The sequence below is a fragment of the Sorex fumeus genome, unplaced genomic scaffold (assembly GCF_029834395.1).
Source record: "Sorex fumeus unplaced genomic scaffold, SorFum_2.1 ptg000063l, whole genome shotgun sequence".
Classification (NCBI taxonomy): domain Eukaryota; kingdom Metazoa; phylum Chordata; class Mammalia; order Eulipotyphla; family Soricidae; genus Sorex; species Sorex fumeus.
In genome coordinates, this window is record NW_026606120.1 from 53450644 (window position 1) to 53470299 (window position 19656).

The 19656-nt window shown below is 42.2% G+C and overlaps 1 protein-coding gene across 1 annotated transcript; it reads left to right on the forward strand.

Moving 5' to 3' along the window:
- The first annotated feature begins 8874 nt into the window (after positions 1–8874).
- LOC130035031 (C-C motif chemokine 8-like) lies at positions 8875–10540 on the forward strand. Its single transcript, XM_056126517.1, has 3 exons — positions 8875–8950; positions 9908–10019; positions 10408–10540. The coding sequence occupies exons 1-3, from the start codon at positions 8875–8877 to the stop codon at positions 10538–10540; spliced, it is 321 nt and encodes a 106-aa protein (XP_055982492.1).
- The last annotated feature ends 9116 nt before the right edge of the window (positions 10541–19656 follow it).

Sequence of the window (19656 nt, forward strand, 5' to 3'; positions counted from 1 at the left end):
AATACTGTGATCATTGAAAACCCAAAAGTTCCCCTTGCTATGGCAAATGTGAAATATGTGCCTAGGAATTTAAGTCAGCTTCTGAGAGTACTGAAGGCCAATTCTTTAGCGAATCTGGATACATTTTTTTTGTCTGCAGCTGCCTTTATCAAATTTAGCATACAATATTAGAAAATGAAATAATCAAACCCCTCTTATCCCTCCCAAAGGTAATTATCATTGTGATTCTGAAGAAGTATAAGTTTCCAAATATAAAGATACATTTTTCTTGTTTTTTTATATTATTTTGTTTTAATCAGGGGCTCGCCCACACGGCGGAGCCCGGCAAGCTCCCCGTGATGTATTCGATATGCCAGACACAGTAACAACAAAGTCTCCAATGGAGACGTTACTGGGCCTGCTCCAGCAAATCAATGATCAACAGGAGGGCCTTTACTTACTTACTTACTTAATCAGGGGCTATAACGAAATCAAAAGTATTTAGAGATTTCTAGGATGGTACTTGGGAGGGTGTTTGGGTGTGATGCTTGGGGAACCATTGGGTACTTGGGATTAAACCTGGGCCTCTGGAATGCAAAGCCTGTGTTTCTCCCATTCAACTATCTCTCCAGATAGTACAGTGGGAAGGGCACTTATCCTGCATGCAGTAGACCCAGGTTGGCTCTCTAGAATCCTTTATAGTCCCCTGAGCCCACTAGGAGTGATTCCTGAGTAGAATCAGAAGTAAGCCTAGAAACCCACCAGATGTGGCCCTCAAACTAAAACAAATAAACAAACAAAGCATTTAACTATCTCTCGGGCCCCTATTGTATGTATTCATAACTGAGCGTTATACCTTGAAAGACTTTTACTCTGTTGTTTGTGCTTAACACCTTGCCACATGTCTGCTGACAGACATCTCAAAATTCTCTGACAGAAGAAGGGTTAACTCTTCAAGGCCCGTGGACTCTTTTTCCTCCATACAATGTATTTTAAAATAGAAAGTAATGTTTGGGCCAAATCATTAACACACAGTTAACAAGGGTCTAATACCAAACTACACAAGGAACTGAAACAATGCCAAACAAAGAAAACAACAATCTATCTTTAAAACAGGCTCAGGGCCTACATAGACATCTCATTCATTCCCTAAGAATACACACAAAAGGGCAACAATATAAAGTTCTCAGGACAACACAATGCAAATCTAAACCACAATATATTGCATTTTTCACATGCAAAAGAATCTTCTTCAGACTTCAAAATGGAGTAAATGAATTGTGACAACATGGATCAACTTAGAAGTCATAAGATAAGAGAAATCAGGCAAACTGGTAATAGAAATACACGGTGCAAGAGACTAGAGAAGGGGGATGAGTAGAAAGAGGTTGGTGGAAGTGTATAAACTCCCATCTTGAAAGTGAATAAGCTCTGAGGCTCATAGTACATGCGATGACTTCAGTATATAATTTAAATTTGCTAAGAGAGTAGAACTTTAATGTTCTTACGCCTACATTTCAAAGGTAATTGATTGTGTGAGGTGATGGATATATTACCCAATGGACAGAGTGCTTTCATATGCATTGTTAAAAATACACATATATCAAAATATATCAAATGATATGATATACACCTTACCATTTTATTTTTCTCTTGTACCTCAATAAAGCTGAAAAAAGAAATAAAGAACGAAATAGTCTCATCACCAAGGAGATATGGATGGATGGCAAATGAGCATTGTTGAATTTCAGTTTCTTCTCTGACATGCAAAAAATGCTTGAAAGCCATCACCATCCCTAAAAATAGAATTTAAAAAAAAAGCTGAAAATCAGCAACTCTTCTTAGAGTCTTCAGAAATTTGAGGGTCGCAGGGCTATCTGTTTCTCCACAGACTCGAGAGAGAAATGAATACCACAAACCACAGTGTACCAAAAGCAGAAATTGCTAGAACCAGAAACTGTCAAGAAAACATAAACCTAACTCTCTCAGCTTATAATTGGTAAAATGAAAGAAGATAAGCATGAACTGGAGAGTTAAGCCCCCGCTGGGAGCCCAGTCTTAGAGGAACATTACATTTTCATGAGTTTTACCTCCAAGATCTCTAACAGGTTCCTCCCAGGAAAATGTATTACTGCTTCTAGCTTCCATCATGGGGGAGGGGAATGACCAGACTGAAATACTTACAGAGGAAAAGTAGCTATCCTGAGAATTATATTTTCAGTGTTTATCTGAAAATGCTTACCAGCATCTAACTAACATAGGGTAAGGTAAGACAACCAATTCTACCTTCTCTAGCATTACTGGCAGTGAAAACAGGAGCGGGGGGAGAGTGGTGTGAAATATATTTGTGAAGGAAGATCTCAGCCCCGGAGCATAGGATATATAAAGACCAAAACTAATCATAAAATTATAGAATAAATACATATCCCCAGACCTTATCACCACATGAACAGACTTCTGTTAATGACAGCTGAAAAAACTGTAAATCCAGGTTTTCTTTAAGTTGTTTCTAGGGAAAACCAAAGACCACAAGGAATATAAAAGCAAGATAACATAATCTATAGGAAACCAATGCCGAGAGTTATAGCAAATAGTAAACACAGTCAACTCTTAAACATAAACCCTCACACTAAGAAAAATACTTATCCTAATTCCTATTGTCCAATAGATCATGTTCTGGCTTTCAATAAAAACTTGCAATGCAAAGCAGGCTAAAAGATAAGAAAGAAAAAAAAAGAAAGAAAAGAAAGACATTTTAGAGGGTAAAAGCAAGGAACAAGATCAGATGAAGCTGTAACATTTGGATTCATTCGGACATTTTGATTTCATCATACTAAGAATTTATCATAACTATGATTAACTTTCTACAAGCGCTAATGGAAAATCTGGACAACATGCAAGAACAAAATGTATAATGTAAGCAGAGAGACAAAAATTCTAATAATGAATCAAGTGAATTGCTAGAGATAAAAAAAAGAACACTGTAACAGGTATAATCAATGCCTTTGATGGGGTTGCCAGAAAAATGGACACCATCAGGGAAAGAATCAATAAACTGAAAAGTTATGCCTTTAGAAACTTCCCAACCTGAGATGCTTAACAAAAACTGAGGGAAAAAATGGAACAGAATATTCAAATCTGTGTGACAATATTTTTGAAAAATTATATTATATCTGTTTAATAGGAACACCAAAAAATAAAGGGAATATAGCTAAAGCGGCAATGGTTAAGAATTTTTCAAAACTTGAAAATATCACTATTTTGTTACTATTCGAGATATTGTAAAATTTTCTTCTATATTTAGGCACCGTTATAAAATAAATACTTGTTACTAGTAATGTTTCAGACATTCAGTGTTCCAACACCACACCCACCACTGGAGAGTCAGTGTCCTTCCACCAATGTCTCTAGGTACCCACAGGCCAGCTCTCAGGGTCTGTTGCCACCAATGTTACTCTGAGAATTGAAGATTCCAACACACCCTTAACAGTACTTCATAAAACCAACAAGAAAGTCATTATAAAGACAAACATTATAAATACAAATTGAACACCCACCACTAATTAACACCTACACGAAAGGCTACGTGACTAAACCAAACCAAAATATAGAGTAACTGACAGGTGAAACAGGTTTGTGTAATAGTGTCTGGATTGGGGTGTGTCTAAAGTGCCCTTTCAATGAGGCATGCCTATGACTTTATAGATAAAAATAAAATCTAATACGCCAGTGTCCTATGAGATTCACTCTCATAAGAAATACAATCCAATAACCTAAAGTAATTAACAAGAAATTTTATTTTGGGGGGGAGAAGGGTTTGGGGTCATACCCAGTGGTACTCAGAGCTCACTCTTGGCTCTGAACTCAGAGATCATTTCTAGCAGAGCTCAGAGGACCATAAAGGGTGCAAGGGGGTGGGGAGGGGCAGCTGGAGAGTGGGTAAGTGCCTTACCAATTGTACTATCTCTTTCGTTCCAAGCAATTTCAATCTTTAGACATACTTCTCAAAGGACTTTGAGAGATTCATATACTAATTAAAATCTTCACCTCTTTTTTCTCATTCCCAAAGGTACTCTGTGCCTCCGATTTTAACCTCCACTACACACACACACACACACACACACACACACACACACACACATCCCACTTTATTCTCAAGATTATGCAGAACTTTAACCATGGTTAGACAGATACTACATTAGGAAATAGCTGAAAATATTTAAAAGAATAGAATTGTACAGTCTTCTTTCAAACCACAGAAGAATTAAACTAGAAATCAACAACAGGAATATTCCTGAAAGAATTCCTAAATATTTTTAGATTTAATACTTCGCTCTCACTGTCACTGTCCTCTCATTCATCAATTTGCTCAAGCGGGCCCAATAACGTCTCCATTTTGAGAATTGTTGTTACTGTGTTTGGCATATCGAATACGTCACGGGTAACTTACCAGGCTTTGCCATGTGGGCAAGATACTCTCGGTAGTTTGCCGGGCTCTCCGAGAGGGATGGAGAAATTGAACCCGGGTCAGAGAAAGTGTCTCAAGTAAATTTAAAAATATGTTGAACTTAATGAAAAGTAGAAGTATAATGTATAAAATGTAGGGCTGCAGAAAAATCAGTACTTAGAGGAATATTCACTATAGTTTACTTATTGCTTAAGTAAACTATAGTGAATATTCTTTTCTTTAAGAAAAGAAAGATCTAAAATGGATAATCTCAGCCCTCACCTTAATTAACTAGAACAACAACTAGGACATGGAATCAACTCAGGTGTCCAACAGCAGATAATTAAGTGGATAATTAATTATGAATGAAATATGGTGTGGAATATTATGGTATGAAATACATGGTATTAATACTGTGGTATGAAATACACAACAAAATACTATAAAGCTGCAAGGGGGTGGCAAGGAGGGGTGGGGGATGAAATAATGCACTTCACCACAGCTTGGGTGGATTGGAGGATATCAAGTTGATTGAATTAAGTGAGAAGAAAGATACCAGATAAACTCATATGCCTGTGATAGGCAGATAACAGGACAAGGACAAGCAAGGCATCACAGGGAGGTAATCTAGATTACCCTAGAACCTGGATTATAGAGCTAAGGATGGTAAAGGAAAGAAGAGCAGATGGAGGATACCAGGGGCCTTGGGGAGGGATCCTAGACACACTAGTGGCATAGAGCTTGTTATATAACCATATATACATGAATCCTACAACCAACAGAACTGAAAGCATAAGATTCAAGCTACAACAACCAAACTTAAAAATGTGCCTGTTGGTGCTGGAAAGACAAAACAGTGTGGCACTTGCCTTGTACGCAGCTAACCTGAGATGCTTTCTGGTGTCCCACGTGGTCCCTGAGTACTGCCAGGAGTAATTCCTGAGAACAGAGCCAGGAGTGAAGACTGAGCTGGGTGTGACCCAAAAGAGTCAAGGGGACACGCTGGACAGTGGGAGAGGAAAGGGGGGCATGGGTGAAAGGAAGTTGACACTGGTGATAAGATTGGTGTTGTAAAATTATACCTGACACTCAACTATGAATAATTTTGTAAGTCATGATGTCTCAATAGAAAAAAAAGGATTAAAAAGAATCTAGGAGTTAAATATAAACCTAATGCAAGCAGAAGAAGAGAAATAATAAAAATTAAAGTAAAAATCAATGATATTGAGAAATAGGAAGACAAGAGAAAAAAATAGGTGAAGCCAAAAGCTATTTCTTTGAAATTTAAATTAAACAATAAAATAACTAAGATTCCAGCAAGGAAAACCTATAAGCTGGGGGTGAGGGGAATAATCTTCCAAAACTCAAGTGAGAAGTAGATGGCATGAATATGAATTTATCCACTAAATAAATTGAGCAATTAACAATTTTCCCAAACAGAAGGCACTGAACTTGGATAGCTTCACTTGGGAATTGTACCAAACACTTAAAGGGGCAACTGTCTACAATTTGTCCCAAAAGACAGAAGTAGAGATAACCCTTTCTAATTCATCTCAATTCATGCTGTAAGAACATCATGACCCTGATATAAAAACCTGATAACAACAACACAAAAGAAAACAAGAAACTCTTAGAAAACTACAGATAAAATTTACCAAGAAAGATGTAGAAACTCTCAAAAAATAGCAAGTAGACATAATATATAAAAAGTGTATATTGCGCTGTGAGTTTCAAAGACAGATTTGAAGTGTAAAGCCATCCATAGTGTTAAACAATGATAAATCAAAGATTATTTAAAAAATAATTGGACAACGACAGCTAATGAGAGCCATCCCAGGTATGCAAGATCTTTTAATGTTCAAAAAACAATTAATTCATGGGATTTGAAGCCAGTACAATGGTTAATGCAGATGTCTGCCATGCACTGGACCTGGATTTGTTTCTAGGCCCACATAGTACCAGGCATTGCCAGGTGTGGCCTGAAGGTCCCCAGTATTGCTGTAATTAACTTCAATATCCCTGGCACTATAGCTCCTAAGGAACATCACATACTTAGTTTCTTGTATTGGACCCATGGCTCAGTTGGTCAAGAATTGCCAGTAGGGAGGCCCAAATCTCCTGAGCAATGCTTGAGAACATCCTCAATCAATTTATAAAAGATACCATATCAACTTACTAGATGGGGTAAATATTATGGCCATATTAATAAAAAGTTTTAAAAACTTAACAATTGTTCATAATAAAAGTAGAACTAGAGTTCTTTCTTAATAAAGAACATCCACAAAGATCTATAGCTCATGCCAGGCTTGCTCGAGCGGGCCCAGTAACGTCTCCATTGGAGACTTTGTTGTTACTGTGTTTGGCATATCGAATACATCATGGGGAGCTTGCCAGGCTCTGCCGTGCGGGCGAGATACTCTCGGTAGCTTGCCGGGCTCTCCGAGAGGGGCGGAGGAATCGAACTCAGGTCGGCCATGTTGGCTGCAAGCAAGGCAAACGCCCTACCGCTGTGCTATCGTAATTATGAGAAAAGATACTGATCTCTTAAGGTTAGGAGTGAATTAAAGAAGTCTCTTCTCACCATCCCTCTTCAACACTATGTTGGAGGAGTTAGATAGTGCAGGAATACAAAATAAAGAACTAAACAGAGACATAGACTTAGGAGAAAGAAGCATTACTATCCTTGTTCATGGAAGACTTCTTTGTCTATGCCCAAAATCACAAAGAATTGATCAAACAAACAAATGAAAATAAACGAATAAAAATTCCTCTAATAAAAGGGCTAGAGAAATAGTCAGCAGTAAGGTGACAGCCTTATACATGGTCAACCCTGGTTCAATTCCTGGCACCATATAAGGTTCCCCAAGCTCATCTAGGAGTGTTCTCTGAGCACAGATCCAGGAGTAAGCCCTAAGCAAAACTGGATGTGGCCGTAAAACAAACAAACACCAAAAGTTCAGCAATAACAAACCTGCAACTAATGATCAAGTACAGCAAAGTTTCAGGAGGCAAGATGAATATTTAAAGTTCAATTTACTCTATACCAGAAAGGAAATTTTGAAATTAATAATGTATCATTTACATGAACATCTAAAGTACTTAAGCACCAATTAGTTAAAACGGACTTATCTTCAGGAGGAAGATGTCTAAACTTGATGAAAGATTATAGAGGATTTCAGAACATGCCTATGTTACAGCTCTAGACTATGCCCCATCCTTCTAGATGAGATCAATCTCTGACTAACAACATGAGCCTGATTTGAGGAGAAGGTAGAATCCTCCCTTCCAGCTAGCTAACAACCTACACCACCTACACCATATTAACGAGACCATGCCACAGCTCTACTCAATAAATCTCACATTGCTCACAGTTATACTTCCTGTCATTGGGTGAAGCTGGGCAGAAAAAGATTACAGCAATCCCCAGCCTAATCCCCCAAACTCTTCCAGGGGGTCTAACTACAAGACTCACTTCTCAACACAGCAATACTGGGACGACAATGGGAAAAGCACATAGAAGTCCACCAAGTTCAATAAGCAAAAACAATAACTTGCAAAGCACAAATAATACCAACCAGTTCTGTAAATACTCAGGAAATGACCTTAGTGACACCATGGCAAGGATGTTTTAATGACCATCCCACCCCTGACCCAAATTGATGGTCAGCAAATCACAAGAAACTATGAGAGCGAAATGAAAAAACTACATGCAGAAATGATGATTATGGTAGGTGATACACTAAAGTCATTAGAATCTCTGAGAGAAAAGATTAAGAAGTGCCAAGATGAATCAAGAAAGCTTCTATAACACAACAGAAGATGGAAAAAGTCGATGTGTGTTGTCAGTTCTTATGCTTCACTGAACACCAAGAAATCAAGGCTGACAAGTCGCAGATTCCTGGACTCTACCATTGTTCCAAGGCATCCTGGGGTGGGGGTTCCAGAAGGAGCCTGGCTGGTGTCAGATGGCAGAGACCCCAGCCTGATAAGTACAGAGCAGAGCCTAGGATTCTATTCCAGGCCTCCTGAGCTCTGGGGAAAGATCAGGTCCTTGATTTTCTTCTCCTTTCTATCATCGCCTCATCTTCCATTTCCCCCTTTCGGACATATCATTTTACATTTCAAAAATATCAAACCGTTTCATTTTCCCATGAGGTCTCTTCCCACACTGCGCTGAGCATGTCCTTCCACCCCTGCTGCATGGAGAATTTGAGCCACAGAAACTCTATTGCTTCCTTCTCTCCATATTTGGAAATCACCCTCCAGATCTGATATACCTACTCAGCACATTCAGGCTCTTATTTCATCTTCCTTGACCACGACCCTCCGGTTGTGCTCTGATCCTATAAAAACAGGCAGAACCTAAGCAGAACTCAGACTTGCAAAGAGGCAGAGGCAAACTCAGAACCTCCAGCTCTCTTACTGAAGCACGAGCCCTCCCATCCACCATGAAGGTCTCTGATGCCTGTCTGGGCCTGTTGCTCATAGCTGCCATCCTCAGCACTCAGCTGCCCGCTCAGCCAGGTAAGCCCTGTCTCTCTTCCTAAGGGTCAATGCAAGCGCTGATATCCCTAGATGAGCCATCCCACACATGCTTCATAGACAAAGGCAGAGAAATGAGGGAAACAAAGGGAAAAGAGAGTTCACATCACTGCCAGAGGAAAGCCAGACCAGATGCTCAGGCCTGTGAAGCAGGTACCCAGGATCTCATCTGGCACCTGTTAGCAGGAGACACTGCACACAACCAGCAATGCCACCACCCACCACCCTCACATTGCTGGGGTTGCTGACCTGTAAGGAAGAACTTTCTTGCCATGGGTCTGGTTTATATGGTGAGCAAGAATTGGAGGAGCAAACTAGTGATTGAGATTTCAATTTTTGGATGAGAGTCTAGTGTTGCTTCCAGAACAATATCTGGGTCCAGATTCAGATCCAGAAGTAATTTAGCATGTGACTTGGGTTGGCTAAGAACCCATGGGAACAAATGGCTTTGGAACAGTCTTCAAACTTCCCTTCCCAGTGTGAGAAATTTATGATCCATAGAATCTCCTAATGACAGCATAAGGATTAGTTTTGTGCCTCAAGATTTCTCCATTCACAGTAAATAGTGAGGAGCCCCAACTTCAGCAGAGTAAATTAACTTGTGGATTTTTTTTTAGTTTTTAAGTCATATCCAGCAGTGTTCAGGGCTTACTCCTGGCTCTGCATTCAGTGATCACTCCTGGCAGGTTCAGGGGACCACATCGGGTGCCAGGATCAAACCCAGGTTGGCCACATGGAAGGCAAGCGCCCTGTCTGCTATACTACCTCTTGAGCCTCAGTGACAAATATTTTATCTGCTTGATATGAACTGATTAGTGATAGTCATATTAAGGGAGTGTTTTCATTTGTTTGTTTTTGCTTTCTTTTCCTTTCCCTTCCAAATGCTTGCCCTGAACACATCCTAACGCCTTATTCATTGTGAAGTGTTCTCAGTTTCAGTCTCCATCCCTGTCACCTGCTGCTTTGATATGGTACAAAAGAAGATTCCCACGAAGAAGCTGCAGAACTATACAATGGTCAACAATGGTCATTGTCCTCAGGAGGCTGTAATGTACGTAGACTGTGCCCCAACACTCGCAGCCAAAACTTCTAGGCAAGGGAAAGAAGTCAGGGATAGGTGCAAATGAATAAAGCAATATACCTTCTCATCCAAAGGCCCCTTTGTCCATAAGAGAAACTCAACTGATGAGAGGGAATCCATACTTCTACTAGTTCCCCTTCTAAGAGCTTGGTCCAATCATCCAAGTCCTTCAGCCTGGATCCTAGAAGCTTCCTTTTTAAGGCATCTTCCTTTATCCTCCCATCTTTCTACTGTCTGGATCCAAGCTCCTGGCTCACATGCAGGGACCAAGAGCAGATGGAACTTAGGGACCAGTAGACCATGCCCTTGGGCAACATCCTTATAACGCTCTGTATGACTGTGCCCTTCCCTCTCACAGCTTCAAGACCAAGCTGGGCAAGGAAATCTGTGCAGACCCCAAGAAGAAGTGGGTCCAGGCTGTTATGAAGCGCCTGAATCAAAAATCCAAAAAGCCAAAAATCCGAAGCCAAAAGTCTCCACGCCTGGACTGAGAGATCGCGCCAAGGAAGTAAGGCCCTCCCATTGATCATCGATTTGCTCGAGCGGGCCCAGTAACGTCTCCATTGGAGACTTTGTTGTTACTGTGTTTGGCATATCGAATACTCTCGGTAGCTTGCCGGGCTCTCTGAGAGGGGCGGAGGAATCGAACTCGGGTCTGCCATATTGGCCGCTTGTAAGGCAAACGCCCTACCCGCTGTGCTATTGCTCCAGCCAGGGTGACAGTGTGACAGTGCGCCAAGGAAGATGCTATTTATTTTCCCCTATCTTCTTCTCATGCAAAGTAATTTTATTTTATTTTATTTTATTATAGTCTCCCCCCCCAAAATTTAATAATTTAAAGTGCAATTTTCTCAAACCATATTTATTTAAGTTATTGATGAGTGGACTTCATCTGCCAGTTCTCTCTTGTGAATGTAAATACCAGAAACCAGTGTTGTTCCTTTCCTGTGAGCAGTTATGTTGTGCTGAGATGTCAAACTCTTCCTACCACCTGCCTGCCCTGCTGTGTGACCAGTGGTGTCTCAGCATGAAATACTTCTTGTTCTTAGGAGATCGGTGTTCCAGTGGATCCCTGGAGCTTTGGCGTTGCAGTTAATGTTATTTTTGTGATAATGTTATTGAATGACCATGTGTTTTTTAATGAAATACATACATATATATACTTCTAAACTACTTAGTCTTATTTCTCATGAAGTAACACTCAGAATAGAGAAATGGGAACAATGGGTGGCAACTTAGGATCTGGACATTCCCCTCCAAGAAATCTTTCAAGGCCAGAGAGATAGTACCACAGGTATATTTATATCCTTGTGCATACTCTGACGTGGGTTTTGTTTCCTGGAACTATGTATTCCTGGCACCCTGAGCCCCGCGGGAGTGATCAGTGAGAACAGAACCAGCAGTAGTCCCTAAGGACCACTGAATGGGACTCCCCAAAACAAACAAAACCTTTATTTTAGAACTCAATCAAAGTTTAGGGAGAATCTGGCAGGACCAGACCAGATGTTGGATATCTACCCTAAGTGTTTTAGGTTTCACCATTGAATTGTGCCTTTCTTCCTCCCAGAGAAGCTTAACATGCTCTTGCTAGCGTCCCTAATTTAGTTAAAGTTTATCTTTAACCTTCTCCTTGTATTTTACCTCTCATTGTCACAGTTCCCCAAGTCAGTCTTGATTACTTATAAGCCAAAACTTTCTGGCAATTCTGAACTTTGTATTTGTACTGCTTTGTATTTGAATGCTGTATATTTGTACCTGTTTTTCTATTTCCCCTATTGTCTTTTATATTTTACTATACAACAATGTTCATTGGTTAAACACAAAAAGACCATTAATGCTATGCTCCTAATATTTGGGAGTTGATTGACTCTGAAATATATCTGCTCCTGGGCATAATTACTTGGTCATAATTACTTGACTCAGGCTTCAGTTGCTGTAGTTCCTAACACCTCAAAAGGGAGGTCCTGCTTTGGGACTGGAATGGACCCGGGGCGAGTGGCAAAGCTACCCAGCGTCGAAATGGGACATTCTAGAAAGCATAAATGCATGGTCTTGATGCAAGCTGTTACAACTTAAGAAACAGGACCCCCATGGGGAAGGACAAGACGAACTGTCCTAAGGACTTAGTCTGGGATTTACGGTAAAGACCTTGCCTGCTCTCAGCTCAGAGAACTAAGGGTTGGAATCTTTGTCTCTTACTGTGTTTATCCAAACAACTGCAAGTATTGATAACTTTTACAACTAGAGGGAAAGATAAAAGCAATGTAGATGTTCCTGGGAGACAATGTCTTCTTGAGTTGATTTCCTCTGCCAAATGTTTATCTATGATCAATCACACCTATGTCCTTACCTCAAGCCCCCTTCAGATGTTCTATAAGTATCCTAGCAGCTTTGCATTAAATAGGCCATTTTCACCATCAGGCTGTGCGCAAAGCAGGGGCAGAGGGGTGGGGTGGGAAGGCTGCTCTGGGCCCCCTAACACACACACTTGCAGGAGCAGCCCTACCCCCACCCGCAACCCCCCACCTCCCTCGTTCTACTTTGTGAATTCACACCAGGGATCTCCAACCCCCTGACTCTTAGGGGTCTCCATTCCCATTTCTTTTCTCATTTCATCTGTCTTTGACCGGTTCTCTTGATCTCCTAGAACAACCTTCAAACTTTTCTCCATGAGTCCAGGATTTCTTCATGTAGACCAGTAGTGGGGAAGTTGTTCCTGCCAGAGCCCATGTGGGTATTATTAGCGCTATTCCCAAGCCCCTCAATATAGGTGACAGGCCACAGGCAGCCAGAGTCTGACCTACCATGTCCCAGGGCCAGACCACAGGATTTTCCTGATATTATATGAACTATATACCAGACATCCTGCACCCTTGAAACTCAGATCAGTAAGCCAGGCTGACATTAGATATAAGAGGAAATCAGATGGTTCTAACTAGGGCTCCCTTGTAGGCATCTCACTAAAGGTGAGTCTCCACAGAACAGGTCTTGAGGAACAGTCTGTAAGAGAGCACAGAGAGGACAGGAGCAGGAGGAGCAGATAGCTAAAAGGAAAGCACCCATCATTTTCGTCTTCTGACTTAAGAAAGACAAAAGAGCATGGAGAATTAGAAATGAAGGTTGATGGGCCCAAGCAATAATATAGCGAGGAGGACGTTTGCCTTGCACGTGGCCAACCCAGCTTTGATCCCCATTATCCCATATGGTTCCCTGAGCAGTGACAGGAGTAATTCCTGAGTGCAGAACCAGAAGTAACCCCTGAGCATTGCTGGGTATGACTCCTCCCACCTCCATAAAAGAAGTGAAGTTTGGAGTCAGAGTGTTGGAACTCTTAATCCCAGACTTGAAAGTCAGAAGGTGGTAGGGAGACAGTGACCACGTGGAATTAGGGGACAAGGCAAGCATACCGTTTGGTGTGCATGGGGGGGAAACACAACCTGGTATCTGAATTCAGGGTGAAATGTGGGAGGCAGGGAGTGAGAATGGGTTGCTGCAATGGAACAGGAGAATCAAGGGGAGTGGCAGAGCCTGGTGGTGGACTGGGCGTGAATTCAGAAAGATTGAATCAGCCTGTGGAATGGGTTATATCAGGAGGAGAGAATTTACCCCAGGACCCAGACTATTCTATTACCACCTCACAAAGTCAGCCTTTAGAGGGCTGGCACCCTTGAGACACAAAATGAATTTATCTCTATCACTGTCCTCCTAACTTGAAGGTTCAAGGCCTCCTTTCCTCAACAGTCCTTTGAGTCCCTTGGGACCATGAGCCTATCTGAGTCCCATTCCAGGCAGGAGAGCTTCCAAACCGAGGCACAAAGTTCCCTCATAAGGAAAAGGATTCTTGTCTTGCTGACCCAGCATCACAAGGACTGTCATTGGTGATGAGGTAGAGAGCAAGGCCACCATACCGATACACTTGGAGGATTGCAAGGAGGAACAAGTTCTGATTACTAGCACACTCTGTGTCGTGTGGCCTGTGTGATTAAATCTCTGTATGAAGTGTCCTGTGCAAATTTGGAGGTGATACAATGTCACAGGCAGAAATTAGGGACCCAGCACATGACTTCATAAGTCCTCTCTTTCTCTAACAACCATGGTTCTTGGGAACTTGACTGTGTCTGTTGGCTGAGGAAGGTTAGTAAAGTGAATTATAGTCAAATCCATCCAGAAGCCATATTGATTGGAAAATACCTGTAAGTCAGATAGAACACGTGTCTGGAGACAGTTTTCCATGTAAATCCAAGAGAGAACTCCCCAAAGCCCAGAGGCAACGAGGTATGTGGAAGAGTCACACAAGACTCCATCCCAACTCCAGCTTCTCTTGTCCAGAGTCAAGGCCAAGTTAGCTATGAAAGTCTGGGCTCCAAGACTTCCCAAATCCCAAATTCCAGGTGAAGACTCATTCTTTTTTACTTTTTTTTTATTTTATAAGGTAGTTATAAGTTATAAGTTATAAGGTCTCAGAACTTTTTTATGACATCTTATTGTCTCATTCCTACTTTGGACAAACTTGCAGGCTATCGAATGTAGCCTGCCCACAGGGCAGAGTCTGGAAAACTCCCCGTGGCATACCAAATATGCCAAATACCAGTAACAATGATGGGTCTCATTCTCCTAAATAGCCTTGAATATAATCTCAGGGCTAGGATGAAAGAGACGTTACTGGGGCCTGCTCGAGGCAATCGACGAATAACAGGATGATGAATGAATTTTTTTTGAAGGTAGTTCACAAAATTTGATTACATTTAATATTCAAACACCAATACCACCTCCATTACACCATCTCATGGCCATATTTGCGATGTTTCCATCCCAAGCCCCAATCCCTGTCCCAAAGCACAACCGAAATAATATATTTTTTATTATCTGTTATGAAAAGCCACTGAAAGTGCTACAAAAAAGTATACATAGAGGAAACAGTGTGGAGATTGTTCTATTTTGGCAGGAGCCATTAAGACATTCTTTAGAATTTCACTGGCCTGTTGTTAGAGGTTGAGTGATGTGAACTTTCATATATATATCTGAAAATATGTATACATGCATATATATTTTTTTTTCCTCTATGATTGGTTGCCTACTATTTGCACCCAATCAAATGTGGTGTGGTACTCTTGGAGAATGGGTAGGGAGTGTCATATGATGTGTCATGCGGCCGCATTCCAGGAATAGGTTCACTTGTGCTTGAGCCTCCACCCAAGTGTGTGGGGAATGGCCTTGAGCATGACAGCAGTTGGGTTCTGGAGGTTCTCGGCTGTTGGGGCTGGGTCCCTTGGGGTGGGGAGGGCTCTCACCCACCCCCCTCTGGGTGAAACAGCCTGGTGTGGGTCCAGTGGCATGGTTATGGTAGGCGTCATGTTGCTCCCTTCCGGGAGAAGAAGCCGTGCAATCTGGGTGGTGGCCGATGACGAGATTATCTGACATCACAGGAGGTGGTGAAGACTCATTCTAAACTGGCCCTCAGACCCAGCACCATGTTCAACCTTTTTGACCTCCCAAGTTTCCCTAGCATCCTGGGATTCTGTCCAACTCATAATGAACTTTGTTCAATTAAACAAGAATGCCATGGATCATCACTTTAAGTCATTGGTGTTTTAGTTTCCCTGGCTGGAGAATTGACATCATCATATTTACAGTGTCCTCTCAGTGAACCTCTGAATAACTCCCTTGTCAATAGGTAGGGGTCAGAAAACAGAGGTCGCTTGTAGCGGACTTGCTCCCTCCTCTGGGCTTCCTGCTGTTTTCTCTCTAGGTGCTGGCCTGGGTAAGCTGGGGGCCCCATGACTCACCAACCCTTCATGCTGTCACTCTGTCAACATTGCCCTGGGTGACTCCACTCCTTGCTTTCTGCTCCCGGACTTGACTACTATCTTGTGTACCATCTTGAATGGTAATGAAGAGTGAGTCTCCCTTTCCTCTGCCCATTTTCCTGGCTAGGTTTCATTGGGGGTTATCCTGTGGGCTCCTGGGGAGCTCTGGAAGATCATTTCTCTTTACTCACTATGCTGGCTTTTCAGTGACTCTCCTTCTGCACCTCAGTCCACTGCTTCTTTAGTCCTGAATCTTGGAGGGTTTTCCCAATGAAAACTATGCACATGTCCTGGTCTCAGGTTCTGTCTTACTGATTCTTTGTTCTATGTTGTCAGTAATTGTTCTGCTTATTGCTTCAGTATTTGGATGGATCTCCATGGGCAAGTTTTCAGTTAGGACCAGACACTCAGCTATGCATATTATCCAGCTCTGGATATGACCACAGGATCAGCTCCAGGGCCAACACTAAGGGCTAAGATCAGGAATATCACCCGCATGATGACTGGTCAGACATAGAAAAGTAGTCCACAAGGCAGGACCAGTAGGTGTGAGGCTAACTAAACACAAAACTAGGATAATGGTGAATTGAAGGTCTTTTTATTTACTAAATAACTGTGTTAAAGACAATGAAAGCCTTTCAATTAATGCTGGGACTGTTTCCCAGGAAAATGAGAAATGCTGGAAGGCTAGAATAAAAATCTGGGATTCTGGTTTGCAATTGGAGGTACAGATGTGAACTCAAGTTTTTATGGTGAGAGAGAGAGAGAGAGAGGAAGAAAGGAAGGAAGGTAGGAAGGAGGGAGGGAGGGAAGAAAGGAGGGAAGGAAGGGAGAAAGAGAAAGAAAGGAAGGAAGGAAGGAAGGAAGGAAGGAAGGAAGGAAGGAAGGAAGGAGGGAGGGAGGGAGGGAGGGAGGGAGGGAGGGAGGAAGGAAGGAAGGAAGGAAGGAAGGAAGGAAGGAGGGAAGGAGGGAGGAAGGGAAGGGAAAGAAGAAAGAAAGAAAGAAAGAAAGAAAGAAAGAAAGAAAGAAAGAAAGAAAGAAAGAAAGAAAGAGACAACCTATAAACACTCTTCAACATAGTCAATTACCATAGAAAAAGACATACAACACAAATGGTCATTGAAATACAACTGACAATAAAATAAATAATAAGACTGAAAACCCACCAACAGGGAAAAAATGGACAATTCTAAGCTTTGGTGGGAATGAGAAAAGCAAACACTCCTAAAACAAAAGGTCTTAGATGCTTCTTCTGGTAAGAGTTTGGAAACAAACAGCTTGGAAGTCTCAATAAAAGTAAGCATATACTTCTATTAAAACTTAAAAATCCCACTTTTAGCTAAAAGCTTAGAACAAATACATCTATATGAATACAGAAAGAGTTGAACAAGAGTTTATTGCAACTCCATTCATAAAAGCCACAAAATTAGAAGTACCTCCAGTGTCCTTGAAAGGAAAATGGATAAAATACACATTTTTAGACAATGGAGTGTTACTTAACAATGAAAGGAACAAACTTCTGATTTTTCTTTTAAACAAACCCTTCAGCTAGGATCCAGGGGTGTGGCTCATTATTCAAGCATTTTCCTGGCACGGTGAGGCTCTCAGTTCGATTCTACGCACTGCCAAAATAAGCAAATTAAAATCCAGGCAAAGAAGATTCTTACAAAAACAACTTCACTGTAGCACTCCCGTTGTTCACGATTTGCTCAAACGAGCACCAGTCACGTCTCCATTGTGAGACTTGTTGTTACTGTTTTTGGCATATCAAATATGCCACGGGGAGCTTGCCAGGCTCTGCTGTGTGGGTGGGATACTCTCGGAAGCTTGCCAGGCTCTCTGTGAGGGACGGAGGAACCGAACCCGGGTCAGCCACGTGCAAGGCAAATGCCCTTCCTGCTGTACTATTGCTCCAGCCACTTGATATATGCAACACATAATTCAGTAATATTCCTGCCAAAAATACAATGGGCGGTGTGTTTGCCTTGCACGCAGCCAACATGGCCGACCCGAGTTGGATTCCTCCGCCCTCACAGAGAGCTCGGCAAGCTACTGACAGTATCTTGCCCACAGGGCAAAGCCTGGCAAGCTACCTGTGACGTATTCGATATGCCAATACAGTAACAACAAGTCTCACAATGTTACTGGGTCCACTCAAGCAAATCGATGAACAATGGGAGGACAGTGACAGTGATAGAGGAACATATAGTGAGTTTTGATATAAATTAACCAATTAATTATTACATTATTAATTTATTAATTAATACATCTAATGAATTACTAAATGAGTTAATAAGTCTAATACTAATTAATATCTAGTGAAATTCCTGGAGTTCACATGGTGTGAAGAAGAAAAATCAGAAATGTTTTGAAGTTATATGTTAATGTGAAGTGTGCAAATAAACTTGGTAACATTTTTATTTATTTATTTTTTTATAATTTTATTTATTGAATCACCCTGAGAGCAGTTACAAAGCTTTTGGGTCTAAGTCTCGGTCATACAATGAAACACCCGTACCTTCACCAGTGCCCATTCTCCACCACCAAAAACCCCAATATACCCCCATCCCACACCCTCCCCCTACCTGTGGGGCAGATGATTTCTACATTACTCTCTCTCTCTCTCTCTACTTTGATCACATTCAATATTTCGACACCAGACCCACCGTTATTATTTGAGATTTTACCCCAACACTCAGATCTGCTGAAAAGGCAACAATAGACAATTTGTGTTCTATTGCTGGTTATGAATAACATATGATGCCGCGTGGCTGCAGTAGGGCCATGTGGTTTTGAAATTCCAAAATTTTAACACTTAAATCTGGAGGGATTTCTGCCAACAGCCACCGGGTTTCGAGATGTGCTCCTGAATCTCTGGGATCATGGCCGTTGAGCAGCTTGATGAGCCAGAGAGGCCGTTCGTGGGCGATGACTTGGGGTCTCGTTGGGGTGGGGAAGACAGGCCCGGCTCCACCCCATCCCATGAGGCCCAACAAGTTTCGTCACTGCGGGCCCAAGCCTGACTGTCCAGTGGCCTCTGGAGGATGACAGCCACCGAGCTGCCAGAAGGAAACAGGCGGAGGGACAGCACCCTTTCCCCCCTGGGGTGGCCCAGTGACAGTAACCTACTGCGGGGTCCAGACACATTTCTTCCAAAAGCCACTGGGTTTCGAGATTTGTTTCTGAGTCTCTGGGATCAAGGCCGTTGAGCAGCTTGATGAGGAGCCAGAGAGGCCATTCGTGGGCAATGACTTGGGGTCTCGTTGGGGTGGGGAGGATAAGCCTGGCTACACCCCCATCCCTTGAGGCACTGTGTGTCTCGTCACTGGGGGCCCAAATGTGACTATCCAGTGGCCTCAGAAGGATGGCGGCCACTGGGCCGCCAGGGGGAACAGACCAAGGCACGAAACCATTCCCACCTGGGTTGGCCCAGCACCAGTAACCTACTGCAGGGACTGGACACATTTCTACCTAAAGCCGCTGGTTTCCAAGATTCGTTTCTGAGTGTCTGGGATCATGGCCATTAAGCAGTTCAATCAGGAACCAGAGAGGCCTTGCCTCCAATTATATAGCTGAGCCGGAGGTGGTTTGTGGGTGTGTTTCCCACATACCTAACTTTTGGCCATTTACTTTCTTGGTAAACTTTGCCCCAAGTTTTTGGGGCCTGGCCAAAGGCACAGCAGCAATTTTGGGGTATCTGGAAGTCTGAAGGCGCCATGAGGCTGCTGATGCACTCACCTCACAGGTACAGATTGACCTGCTGGTGGCACCATACCCCCGTTGGTAATATTTTTAGACTT